Source organism: Battus philenor, unplaced genomic scaffold, assembly GCF_028537555.1.
Source record: "Battus philenor isolate CCGP_79_NKW_IND1 unplaced genomic scaffold, ilBatPhil1.0.hap1 SCAF_18, whole genome shotgun sequence".
NCBI classification, from domain to species: Eukaryota; Metazoa; Arthropoda; class Insecta; order Lepidoptera; family Papilionidae; genus Battus; species Battus philenor.
Genome location: NW_027181680.1, coordinates 562,064 through 575,279, shown reverse-complemented (window position 1 = coordinate 575,279; position 13,216 = coordinate 562,064). Strand labels below are relative to the sequence as shown.

At 36.2% G+C, this 13,216-nt stretch overlaps 1 protein-coding gene across 2 annotated transcripts in view; it reads left to right on the top strand.

The window, feature by feature from the left end:
* The window catches only part of form3 (formin 3), a 141,162-nt gene extending 128,452 nt beyond the window's left edge, over positions 1–12,710 (top strand). The window contains exons 16-25 of one of the 2 annotated variants that reach the window (XM_068763516.1): positions 181–333; positions 1,014–1,211; positions 1,856–1,978; positions 2,947–3,079; positions 3,755–3,883; positions 5,748–5,885; positions 8,086–8,281; positions 8,921–9,069; positions 10,040–10,156; positions 10,646–12,710. In XM_068763516.1, coding sequence (XP_068619617.1) covers positions 181–333; positions 1,014–1,211; positions 1,856–1,978; positions 2,947–3,079; positions 3,755–3,883; positions 5,748–5,885; positions 8,086–8,281; positions 8,921–9,069; positions 10,040–10,156; positions 10,646–12,078 — 2,769 coding nt within the window. In that variant the 3' untranslated portion in view covers positions 12,079–12,710. The remainder of the gene's footprint in view (positions 1–180; positions 334–1,013; positions 1,212–1,855; positions 1,979–2,946; positions 3,080–3,754; positions 3,884–5,747; positions 5,886–8,085; positions 8,282–8,920; positions 9,070–10,039; positions 10,157–10,645) is intronic. The other variant, XM_068763515.1, reaches the window with a different exon arrangement.
* The last annotated feature ends 506 nt before the right edge of the window (positions 12,711–13,216 follow it).

Here is a 13,216-nt window from a genome sequence, read left to right as displayed (position 1 = left end):
CTCAAAGACTTCAAATGGTACCAGCTGAAGACTGCCTGTATCTTCTATCAACGATCAAAACCTTAACTGCTACCGTTTATTTAAAAATTGCAGTATAAATACGAAATATATTGTTAATGGGTCGTTGTGAATTTCCATTCAAATTCTTTGTAATAAATGATGATGGTATCGTGTTTACAGGAGGTGCTGTACCTGGCACTGATCGCTGGCAACTTCCTGAACGCGGGCGGCTACGCAGGCGGCGCGGCGGGCGTAAGGCTGGCATCGCTGCAGAAGCTTTCTGACATCCGTGCCAACCGCCCTGGAATGAACTTACTACACTATCTCGCCATGGTAAAAGCTCTTCAAACTTTATATATCTTTATTCAAGTAGGCATTTACTATATTATGGTATATTTATATATTATAATTATATTTATACAAGTTGTTTTCATGTGATTTTCCTTCTCTATTGATTTTACTTTTTTATTTCATTTTTCTTATTTTATAATATTATCTTGTTTCATATACCTTTATTAATTTATATATACACCGTCTAATAGTTAACTGGTAGAGATTATCTTCGTTCTAAGTGTTTATATAAATAAATAAATAGTAAATAATAGAATGTCAGAACTTTCGAGAATATTCCTGCAGATGCATAGATAGCTGTGTAACTTTATCAACATATTCCATATCATTCCGTATGGAACACTATTTTGGTTTTCTTCAGAATTACACAAGAGTCTTTGACTTCATTCAGGATAGAGAATCTCTCTTTACTACTAAAATTCTCTATAACTTGAAGCTAATATTGTACCGGTAAATGTACCTTCATTTAACCTTTGGGCGCCAGTGTGCCAGTCGCCTTATTTAAGCGTTGGCTACCAGTGTAACTACCTCATTGCCCAAGGTGTGGTAAGATAAAAAGAAACAGGAGACTTTTCATTTGTTTTTTTTATTATTTAAATTTTAATCTATGTATTTATGGAACGCTAACACAATATAATAATATCCGATTTAAACAATTTCAGCAAGCTGAACGTAAAAACAAAGAGCTGGTTCACTTCGCTGACGATATTAGAGTTCTAGAAGAAGCCGCAAAAGCAAGCGTGGAACAGATTACCAACGAGATAAAGACTTTGGAAACAAGGATCAATACTTTGAAGAGAGACATACAACTTCCAACCACGCAGCTGGACATAAAAGAGCAAATGGGTGATTTCTTACAGGTAATATATAATTAAATAAGTTGCTTTAATCGTTTTTAATCAATTATATTAATTCTTTGAACTATATGATCCTAGCGTTTGTTTTGATCTTATTCAGCGGATATGTAACCATCCTTTAAGATATTATTAAACTATATATATCTTATATATCTCCTGAATATGTTATAGAATCTTTAAAATAATAAATATTAAAGTCCTAAGCAAAAAATATGTGTCGCTAACCGTCTTGAATTTTTCATAATGGCCCTCAGTATTGGGGGCCCCTTTTTCCCCCATTTTAAATTTGGAACAGGGATACAAACCTTCCAATTTTGACCATCACTCTCTCTCTCTCATCCTTCATATTGTCTATAATTCTCACAGCATTTATTAACATTACGTTCACTTATCGTCTCCCATTCCTCACCACATTTCTTGTTACACGATTTTGTTAAACTTAATTACATTACTTACTAGCTTGTAACAAAACCGCAAGTGAAACGGTTCTCTTCCTCCTCCAAAAGGGAAACGATCCTGCCGCAAATCGTCTTGATTTAAGAATCGATGGAATTATTCGATGACATTCAAGAAGGTTTATACTACAATTGCAGTTATTGGTTAAAATAAATCTGTTAGATAAACATACTAATGTATATTAACTTTAGGTTGCAGAAACCGAAGTGGCTGCACTCAACAAAGACATGGAGGAAGTTGAAAACATGAGGAAACAGCTGGCGGAATTCTTCTGCGAAGATCCAGTTTCATTTAAACTAGAAGATTGCTTTAAGGTAAAGAAAATGTTGAAAATCTTTCATTATAACAATTACATGCTCTATGTTTTTTCTTTTGACTCGTACTGTGATATTTAATGCAAGTTCACAACAAATTTTTATTAAATTTCATATATATTTAACTACATGGTATAGGATATAGGAGCGGCGAAAGACCACCGATAGAGGACAGAGATATCTAATGGATTCAGTCGTTATTTTGCGGAAGTGGATCCTAAGTAAAAAAAGGACCAATATATAGCTACTTCCGCCAATGAAGTAGTAGTCGTGCAATAAAGTGCACCGCCTGCCAGCCCTCTGATAAATGCGCATGCGGCAAACAATGCAAATTACACAACTACCACCATTAAATCACTCAACACGTGTTTCATTGACATTGACTCTGTGTTTGGCACTAATCGGTGTAACATTACTCCTGCCGCATGCGCATTTATCAGCGGACTGGCGGGCGGTGCACTTTATTGCACGACTACTGCTGCATAGTGGAAGTAGCTATATATTGATCCTTTTCTTACAGAGGACAGAGACTTAGACTACGTCGCGAGTTAGATTTCCGGAATAAACACTTATACAATTCACACTGCATGAATTATATAGGAATGCCACTACTCACATGTTTCCAGAAGAGATACAGTAGCTTCTGCATACCATAATACCACACTGCAATCGACTACCCGCCCCTGTGGGCAAATAGATATCTTTGAAGGAGGCCTATACTAGTAGGTGTCTATAGTCTGAAGATAGATATGTAATGGAAGTGTTGAAAGTGAGAGTGAGTAATTATAAGAGTTACAGACTCTTTCTCTTTTTGTAATCATAACATCTTATAGCTAGGGAAGAAAGTTCCATCGCATATTTTATATAAATTTATTATCATTTTTCTTCAGTGCAGGCGCAACTTTTTGTTCTACCACTTATATTATTGACTCTCTAATAATTGTAAACATCGATTTCTCTGTTCACAGACATTCGTGTCGTTCTGCACCAAGTTCCGTGCAGCTGTTGCTGATAACGAGAGACGACGAGCTCATGATGAACAGGCTGCGGCCAGGAGACGTGCACGGGACGCGGCAAGAGATGCAGCCAAGACACGAGCTGGTAATTGCACCGCTGCACATACGTTCTGGAAACTTCGAAGCATTTCAAAAAAATCGTCGAATGTATAGTTCATTTTAAAGTTACATCCGTCGTCAATCACCTTTATTCAGCGAGGACTTCAATGGATGTGTTCGAATGAGATTACATGTACATGTTTATAGAGGGTGTTTATAATTTTGACCATAACGCAAAGGTGGCAGCTACTCAATGAATGCAGCCTAATTATTATCGGTGTTTTTAATTTGAACGCCCAAAAATAATTTTACATAAAAAAGTACTTTCACCATAGTATCCAGAAATACCGTGCGTTAATAATACACCCTTTATAAATTAATCACTCTGAAAATCTGACATCTGGCAGAACCAAAAATTCAGGGACAAAAACAATTTATATATATATATATATATATACACACACATATTGCTTTTAATTGTCTTTTAATATACATTTTACAAGAGGAGTTTAAATAACACTATATATACATAATAAACGTATAACAACCTGATTTTTGAAAGCTTTTTCTTACTATATTATCATTGAGTTATTTATTATTTCAGAAAACATTGATTTTAACTATACCTACTTGTACTTGTCGGCAAATTGGCTACACATTCAAACTTTTAAAGCTTTTATATTTATAACCTATCACCCTGTATATGTATTAATCTTTTCAGCTGGCAGTATGTGCAGTACACCAGTATCAGAGTGTGAATCTCTTATGGAGTCCCTACTCTTGGACATCAGGAACGGTCTTGGAAGACGCTCGCTGAGAAAACCATCTCACGACCCATCACCATCACCTGGTATGTACTACAATATTCAATATTATTCAAACATATTTTATCATCATTTGTTAAATATTTCTACGAGTAGAGAGATATATAAACTGATGGAATTAACTTTTACGTAGACGGAATATTTATCACTAATAAATACACTCAAACCTGATTTTGTGCGGTGATATGGACATACCATATCAGAGGTAAAGCTTTATACAACAAGCCTATAGAGGACAAAACTTTTTTTTTGTAAGCAAAAGAAACTTGACAAAGTGTTTTTAAAATGTAAATTAAAAAAAGTCGCAAAAAAATAATGCGTTATGACATCGATCAAACGAAACTTGATGCGTTTGAGATACAGAATATTTTTTTAAAATAATTTTGGTAAAGCCAAATGATATTTCAACATTTGACAAACAGACGCTTACCAAATGTCATAGATAGTCGTACCTACCTAAGAAAAAAAATACCTGCCTTCCTAATGCGCGGGAGTTTTAAATCACAATACACAGAGTATACAAGATATTGCCAACTATTTTTTTCATTAATAACTTAGTCAATTTCAATCCAATTTAAAAAAAATTACATATGTGGCATAAAAATGGTCATAAAAAGAGGTTTTAGAGTATAGACTTTATAAAAAAAACTTTTTTTGCATATTTTTAATTTTTTTACCCTAAAATTTATTGCTGTATAATTTGATTTAATATCTGTGATGATATCACAGATATATTATGTAGTATATAATCTTGAAAATGCTTACTTCACACCAAGCACATCTAATTTTCTACTTCTGTTTACTGGTGCATGCGTTGCTTCTGAAATTTCTGCTTTTAACAAGTGTTCTAACAGTCAAAAATTAATTTGGAATTATTTGATATTTTACTTGAATCTTATTCGTGAACAACGAACAATCTGCCATTTCTTTGATTTCTAGAATTTTCCGTATTACATTTTTAATACTATGAACACGAACCGATAGACGAGATGTGGGTGGCTATTTTAGTAATTAATTCTAGTTTGTAGTAGGTACGATGTAAGAAATATTCTATCACTTCAGTCGATTACCTAATATCAAAATTGTCTTGATCTTAATAAACGGGGTTGTGCACACAGTCTAAAATACGGAACAATTGTTATTAAAATTATTTTTTAAACGAATGATTATGTTAGTATCTCTATAAAGTTAATCTTTGGAGTTGACAAATTATAAATACATTTAAAAAACTTTTAAGTTAAACGGTTTTTTGGTACCCATATTGTAGTGGTTGTGGAAATATATGTACCTATTCCGCCATATTGGAACGGCGTCCATCTTGAATTTTAAATTTTGACATAATCATCGTGTTTTACTACTGTAGCCCTTTCATTTGATACCCATATTGAGGGAGTTAAGGAAAAATATGTAATCCGCTATTTTGTTTCGGCGGCCATCTTAGATTTATAATGTTATTGATTTTATTATATTGTATTGTCATCTAAATTAAATGTGTGTACCAAATTTCGGATTAATCTGACAACGGGGAGGTGCTTAAATTTCGATTTCTAATTTTGACCCAAATAAACAAATTCCGTACGGGTCGAACTAAATAAAACCGTTTAAAAATAGCAGTCAGCCCAACGGCGCCTTAAAGTTCTGGAGTGGAGATTACAGCATGATATTTCCACCCAAAAAGAACAGACAACCTTGTTAAGGTCCTTGGAAGACGCTGGAGTCAACTCCGAACTGGTCCTACTAATAATCTATGTGGGAGAGCAGTCCAGTTGTGGGCGTCTAGTGGCTTAAACAGATAGAAAGCGATCTATTTCGATGTTGATGATAATTTCTCATTCTCCTACGTACCATGGGTAGTAACTTCCGGACAACAAATAGATCATTCCCTTCCAGATGTAACTCCAACGGGCAGCCTGCGCCGACGCAGTCGAGCAAGTCCAGCTGACGACGAGGATGGCCTAATGGAATTCCTTCGCCACGCCTCACCTGCTGCCAGCGAGATGCGTGAGCGAAGCGCTTGGGGTAGCCTCGGTAACTACCTCTCAAGTCGATTGACACTTTCGTGATCGTGATTTTGACTGTTTTACCGTCATTGACCAATGCTATTTGCCTTATGATACTCAGGTCTTTTGCACACACAGTGTAGAACTCGACAGTTACTTAGCTGTATATAGGCATGGTTCATTCATTATATTTATTTTATTTTTACTTATTAACGAAACTCAAAAACTGGTTACACTATAATAGGCGACTTAACAAATTCAAGCCATCACATGTTTCCGTCTTTAGCACGATTTAGACAGTGTCGACGTAAAAAAGGATCGAAATCCTACATCGAAGAAAGTTACTCAACCTACTTTATACCATATACAGGGTGTGTAACAATGTGTTAATATATATATATATATATATATATATATATATATATATATAAATATATATATATATATATATAAATATATATATATATATAAACATACATACATACATAAAATATTTTAAATTCGAGAACCAGAGAATGCGCATTAACACATGGACTGGCTCTAAAAACGTCAATTTCTAATTCTTGGACTAATTCATTCAACCTATGCGGATCCATTAGGAGCAGAAAGTGGCTTAGGATCCATCTGCCGAAAAAATGGAACATGTATAAATATAGAAATATAGAATTCTGGAACATCGACAGAGCTATTTCAAATTTTTACTAATTATATATCTGCAGATAGTCGTCCACTGCATGGCATAGGCTTCACTTTAAAATCGCTACCATGATCTTGATTAAGTCGTCAGGCCATCTATTAGGGCGCCTACCCCCACCACCTTTTCATCTCCCTCCCTCCCTCAAAGTGACTCCCTCGAGAGCCTTGGTTCAGGCTACCACCGTATTGGAATATCAAATATCTAAGGTCACTTAGACTGACCCTCCATATATTGACTACACAGAAGAGCTTACTTAAAACTCAATATGGGTCTAGAATTTCAATTTGAGGGTACCCAAAAAACATATTTCCATCGGTAAATTTAGCCTGACTTTTGGTGAAATTAAAAAAAAAATAGGAATCATTCTTGATTGTCTTTGTCTCTTCTTACTCTCCTGTTTTATAATACTTCACACTACCATCATTATTTATACACACAACTGCAGCCTACCACAGATAATGCACAAGGTTTTAACAATTTTGCACAGCATTTATACAGAAGGTTTTATCCTCTTCTGAAGTGTAAATATAGCTCATTTTCTCTCTATATATATTAAGTGTATTATATTGTGGAAACCGGAAAGTAATTTCGTTTAAGTTAAATTCATGTCTCCATTTTGTAACAAGTTTTTATATCTGATCAACAATTTATTCACCTTGGTTATCAACAATCATTCGACATCTAGTATACAACGTCTTCCAAGTACTTACGTAATGTGCTACTAAATGACAATTAAATATCAACATGCGCAGAAACGACATTACTTTCCGTTCCCCCTAATAGTAAGAAAAAGTGTTTTCATAATTTGAATTATTATATATTAGTTTCAAATATTTACTCTCTATCCCTGCAGAGTTTGTACTGCTAGAAGTTGTTGGTCTGTATTCCAATAAAAGATATTAATTAAAATAACCTATTACATAGTAATCAATGTACACCGATTGTCAATACGTGTGCCTAAAAATTGCTGAAAAATGAGCTATATATATGCCCCTTTAAAGCTTTTACATATATAATCATTTGTCAAATATATATCGTTGATTTTTGTTTAATAATCAGTTACTACTGTGAACTCTGGGCCAATTATTGTGCAGGTAAAACAGCCAGAGATCATCTTCAATGAATGGTGTTACTTAAATTTTGACAAAAACGTTTAAGTAATTATTTATCAATGTAATAAAGGCACGTAATGCCCGTCTCAAGTAAGTAGATAGAATGTGACGTTTGAAACAATGGCGATAAATAGAAAAAAGAGAGGGAAGTGAAGTTAATATCGGACCGTGCGCGTAGCACATACATAGCGACTCGTAGCTATCTTCACTCACAGCCAGTCCACTCTGCTGCCACGATAGATGGCGCTGCAATACCTTCATATTTATTATCTGTAATATACTGCTGTCTATTTATTATTAAAAAATGAGCTATATATACTCCTTTTAAGACTTTTAAACCAATATTTAATTACTCTGTATGTATCTCTTTTAAGTAGTTGCTTATATTTATGATAAATTCTTAATGTTTTTTTTTTCAGATCGGTCATGGTCCCGACGGGGAGCAACACGCGCTCGCCTTGACATCCCGGAGAGGGAAAGAGAACGGGCATCGTCTCCCGCATCACCTGCACCTCCTTCCACACCCGTCACTCCTGACCCTGCCCATCCTACCAACACCACTCAACCCTCTCTTTCAACTGCGTCCAGTACTGGTACAGCTGGTGCTAAACCAAAGTAAGTCATATGGCTACATTTTTCTTGGCCCTCTGACAGTGAACAACCGTTAGGAAAAATAAGAAAGCAAAAATTAAATGATACGTAATAGAATGTAAAACTAATTTAAAATTTAAATACGAATGAAAAAGTAAGCCTGTAGTATTCAGGTGTGAAGGCGATGTAAGTGAGACGATATATGAAAGAAATGAAAATGTTTTGATGTTTAAAAGAAGAATGAGCAAATGACATTGAAATGAAAAAAGATGAGAATGCAAATAATAAAGCCTGTGGAAAATTTATACTATAAAAATAGTCCCCGTCTTCTCATGACGATGGGATGTTGTTCGATTATTGAGGTCGAAAGGTTTTCGAGAGAGAGATGCGTCGTTGGTAGGCCTCACACTAGGTAGAGCGACGACATAGAGTAGAGGTCGCTGTATGCGGGCAGTGCACGAACTGTCATTTTGACAATCTTTGGAAAAGGCTTATGCCTTGCAGAGGGTCTCTTTCAGCTGATATAAATATGATTATGATTATTCAGGATTGATTCTACGGGTTTTTAGCGTTGGGGAGTTTTTTTTTAATAGTAAAAATTGGCTCATATATTTTAAGTTTGAGGTGTGTATAAGACAAAAGTTAATCTTCGTATTATTTCAGAGAGTGGAGGCAGAAGATAGAGTCATGGCTACGGGCTAACAGCCAGGAGGAGCGACGTGACGCCGAACTGAGAGAACGAGCACGCCGTCTGCACGCGAACACAAACGCCAGCTCGCACCTCAACAGGCGCTCCTTGGAAAACGACTCCGGTACGTCTCTTTATCAGTACACGCTATGTGCACCAGTTAAATTCCAAGAATACCAGGGTTCTAGGTAGGTAGGTAGGTTCCTAGGTATATACAGACCTGGAAGCAGTATACTTTTTATCAATATCATCATTGCAAGTATAGGATATCCAGTATTTGACATAGACCTCTTTCATATATATTACAATAGTTTTAAAATATATGTACATTTATATTATTAAAGAAATCGCTACCTTTGCGTTCTTGTCATAATTGTAAATAGTCTCTGTATATATTTAAATATACTGGCATGATCACCACAGGCTTTAATTTTTCTCGACATCAAGAAGTAACTAACTTCCATCTGCTTTTATTTTGGACTCTCACTCCGGTACAGACTCCTCAATTTAGAGACTGCGCAAAGGGCGACTAGTCTAACTGTTAAAAAATCATTAAAAAATTAGAAATGTGATTGGATATACAAATAGGGGATACCCCCTAACTAACAATAAAATAACTAAAGACAAGAATTGTTCTGTCGTATAAAAGAAACCTACTGAAATAGTTTAGGAGCGAAAGAGAAGCAAGAAAGGTGATGCATAGAAGAGTTGTAAGCCAAAGGAATATGAGATATTATGAAGGAAAATAGAGGAATGACTTAAATCGTGACGGAAAAAAGGAAAGTTAAAAAAATATAAATGGAAGTGAAAAAGTTATTGAATCGTTAAAAAAACCTTGTCTCTCCCAAGATAGGGGTGAACGAGGGTTCCCCAATAACGAGGGTCATTTAAAAAAATCCAATTTAAGGATAAAGAACCTCTAGAGTTTTCAGCCTCAGTTCTAGCCGCTTTATACTACTATTTCACCGGATTGGGAAGTCCCCAAGTTCTTAAAAGGCTTCGGGTGTTCATGGAGTGACTAGATGGATGTCTTGGACAGTTACACGTCGAATTTCTTAACGTGCGTATAACCGGTTCGTTCGCATTGTGTGCAGAGAGCGAGCGCAGCGCAACGTTGGAGCCGCTAGCAGAGGGCGCTGGTGAGGGACGCGACTGGCGGCCCGCTGTTCTACCCGACAGCGACGTTGTACGCGCGCTCGAGGCTGTCGAAGGTGAACTTCTACATCTTCTTAATTTTCCTTAACTTATTCTTCTTTGACCTTATACAAACTTAAATTATTTAATCCAGTCCCTAGCTTTTGCCAACTAAATAATTAGTGTCTTTAATACAGGCATTCATAAGTACAAAAGATATTTCATAACCGATATGGATATTATTCAATTATTCAGCTTAAAAATCTTGTAATGTCTCTATTACTCTAGTTCAATAAAAATGTGTTAAACTAAATCTAGAAGCAAACTTGTTCTCTTGGATATATATTTATGGAAGCCAATTTAGACCTGCCTGGTCAAAATTGACTTGCTCTGAGATACTATGGTCCTTATCTAGTGACAAAGACGGGAGTCTGCTCTACATATTCATATGCACAGAAAACCGTTAATGATTTTACGCAGCTAACACTTGCATACCTCGTAATAAGTTTCTAAATAGGCATTTATAATGTTTAGAGATTTGCTTTAATAATATCTTTATTTTCAAGATGTGCAACCACCGAAAAAGGACAACAGAGTGCCGTGGCGAAAGACGGAGGAGAATGAAGAAATGAGAAGACTCAGAAGACAGAGATCTCGGCAACATATTGAAGCGCCCCAACCTCTGGTGTCCATCACAGAAGAAGAACGAAGGAAACTGCCCGACATCAAAGTTACAAGCGAGAAGGAGACGAAGCCAAATCGGACCGACCGAGTTGAAATTGACTCGGATAACATCGAAACACCCCCAGCACAACGGAAACTCTTTCCCCGGAACCCATCCCCAGAAAAAGAACCGTCTCGAAAGTTCCAATCACCTACACCTATCAAACCAAACTTAAGTGAAAAAGCTTCCGCGGAGATGAGGGACTTGTGTCAAGAGATATTAGGAGATGGACAATTTGATAGATTCTCAGCTGCTAGAAGAACAAGGCGGTATAAGAGAAACACAGAGGCTAGTTCACCTGAAGAAGAAAAGAAAGTGGAAAGCCCGGTGGAATTGGTTGCAGAAACTCAAGTGATCAGGCCGTCAATGCTAGAAGTACAAGCTTCTTATGCCGTCGACTCTTCGAAAGAAGTTGCCAAGCCAATCGAAGATGTCACAAAAGACGAAAAAGAAAGCAGACTTAAACGTTGGCAGGACAGATTAAAAAGCCAAAGCACAGAAAAAACCCCGACCAAAGAAACTAAGTCCCTACCGTACTCACGCATGAGAAGACAGACATCAATCAATCAAGAAGACGTACAAAAGGCAATCAGAGAACTGAAGTCACCGACAGAAACACCTACTGGAGTATGGTCAAGGAATACATATAGGAAATCTATGAATGCAAGATTAGAGAAGGCTCCGGCATCAACACCTACGGAAAGAACGATATCGCCAAGAATTCCAAAAGTTAAAAGCGAACACGAGTTGAACGATGAGGGCTTTGAGGAAACGCAGAGTTTGAATTCGGAAAGCGCATCTCAGGGGGCCTCATCCGGCTGCAACATTGACTGTGAATCTCCAATCCCGAAGCTAGAGAAATCATCCGAAGTTCCAAAGAAAATACCCACCAAAGAGACCAAACCGCCACCGAGGACCCCAATAGACCCTAAACGAAGCTTTGCGAAACGAGCCAGCTCATTAAGAGTCGAAAGATCAACGTCCAGAGCCTCTTTACGCAGTTCTAGAAGTTCTTTGAACAGCTCAGCATCAGTCGCGACTGTTAAAAGAGCTCCTCCTGCCCCCGTGAAAGTAGCTCCGAAACCTATTCCAAAGCCTGTGCCTCGGATGCCCGCGTCCAGATCCTCATCCAGCGGCAGCTCAGTCGGTGTGTCGAGGCCTCCCGTTAAAACTGTACCCAGAACTTCAGGCTTCATGAGACCCACCCAAGCGTCTAAGGGGAGAGGAACGACAGGAACTTCTTCTCAATCCAGTGTAAGGGCTAGTGTGAAGTGAGCGAAGTTAAATTTAATTCTGGGACCATAATAGTGACCGACTTCATGAAAGCCAAGAGCCTCGGGCGGGAGAGAGGAAAAGTATTAAAGAAATAAAATATTAACCTTTATTAAAGTATATAAAATATTATTGGAATCTTCAGACAAAGGTGCTAGAATCTCAATAAAATAGTCTGAAGCTCTCAATGACTGATCTTTTAATACATAAAAAAGGATAAAATAGATCTGTTGTATATTCATATATTTAATAATAAATAAAAATAAAAAATGGATAATTTATAAACTTCCACCCGTACGATATTTAAGTACATCGACAATGTAAAAAATTTACAAACTGCAGCGCCTTTAAATTATTGTGCCACGATTTAGTACGGGTAATCTCATATTTACTAACAATAAATATATGTGCCTTTTTTGAGGACAAACATGTGCTCTTTTTATACATTATTTTATATACAAACTCTTTTAAATGTAGTTAAATTTATTCAACTCTTCCAACAGCTAACGTGCGGCGACCTATGAACTGAAGTAATGTCATTTTGCGTTACTTCTATTTGTAGATCGGATGGCCTATGTCACAAATTATACTTAGATCGCATGTTATTATAAAATTTATATAAACCTAAGTCTTTAACACCAATCTCTTATTGTATATGTTTATTTACTAAATGAAGTACAATAAAATTTATACTACACACGTTTTTGTTTTTTTTTTATCATTATTTTAATTAGATATTTATTTATCTATGGCCCCTTGGTTATTCTTTGGTACAATCTATATTGTCAAATGTCATGTCATTCAAAATATCCATTCAAGTAATATGTCGTAAAAGTTTTTTTTTCTTGATATAACGTTTATTATGTTATGTTATATTCATATTTAGGATCAATAAGTGTAAAATCATTAAAAATTAAATCATTACTGTGGATGAAAAGGAACGTTACTTTGCTTGTTTGGAAGTGGTTTACATCCAGAGTTCTTCTCCATTTGTCTACCTTGTAGGTAGATGTTCTATGCTGCGATTGCCAATCTGTGGTCGTCATTCCAAAACCTTGAGGCGCCATGGTAATCAGTCCTGTGTATTGTTTGGCAAATAATATTCCATTAATTCACTGTGCCAGTGCCGTATCTATATTTT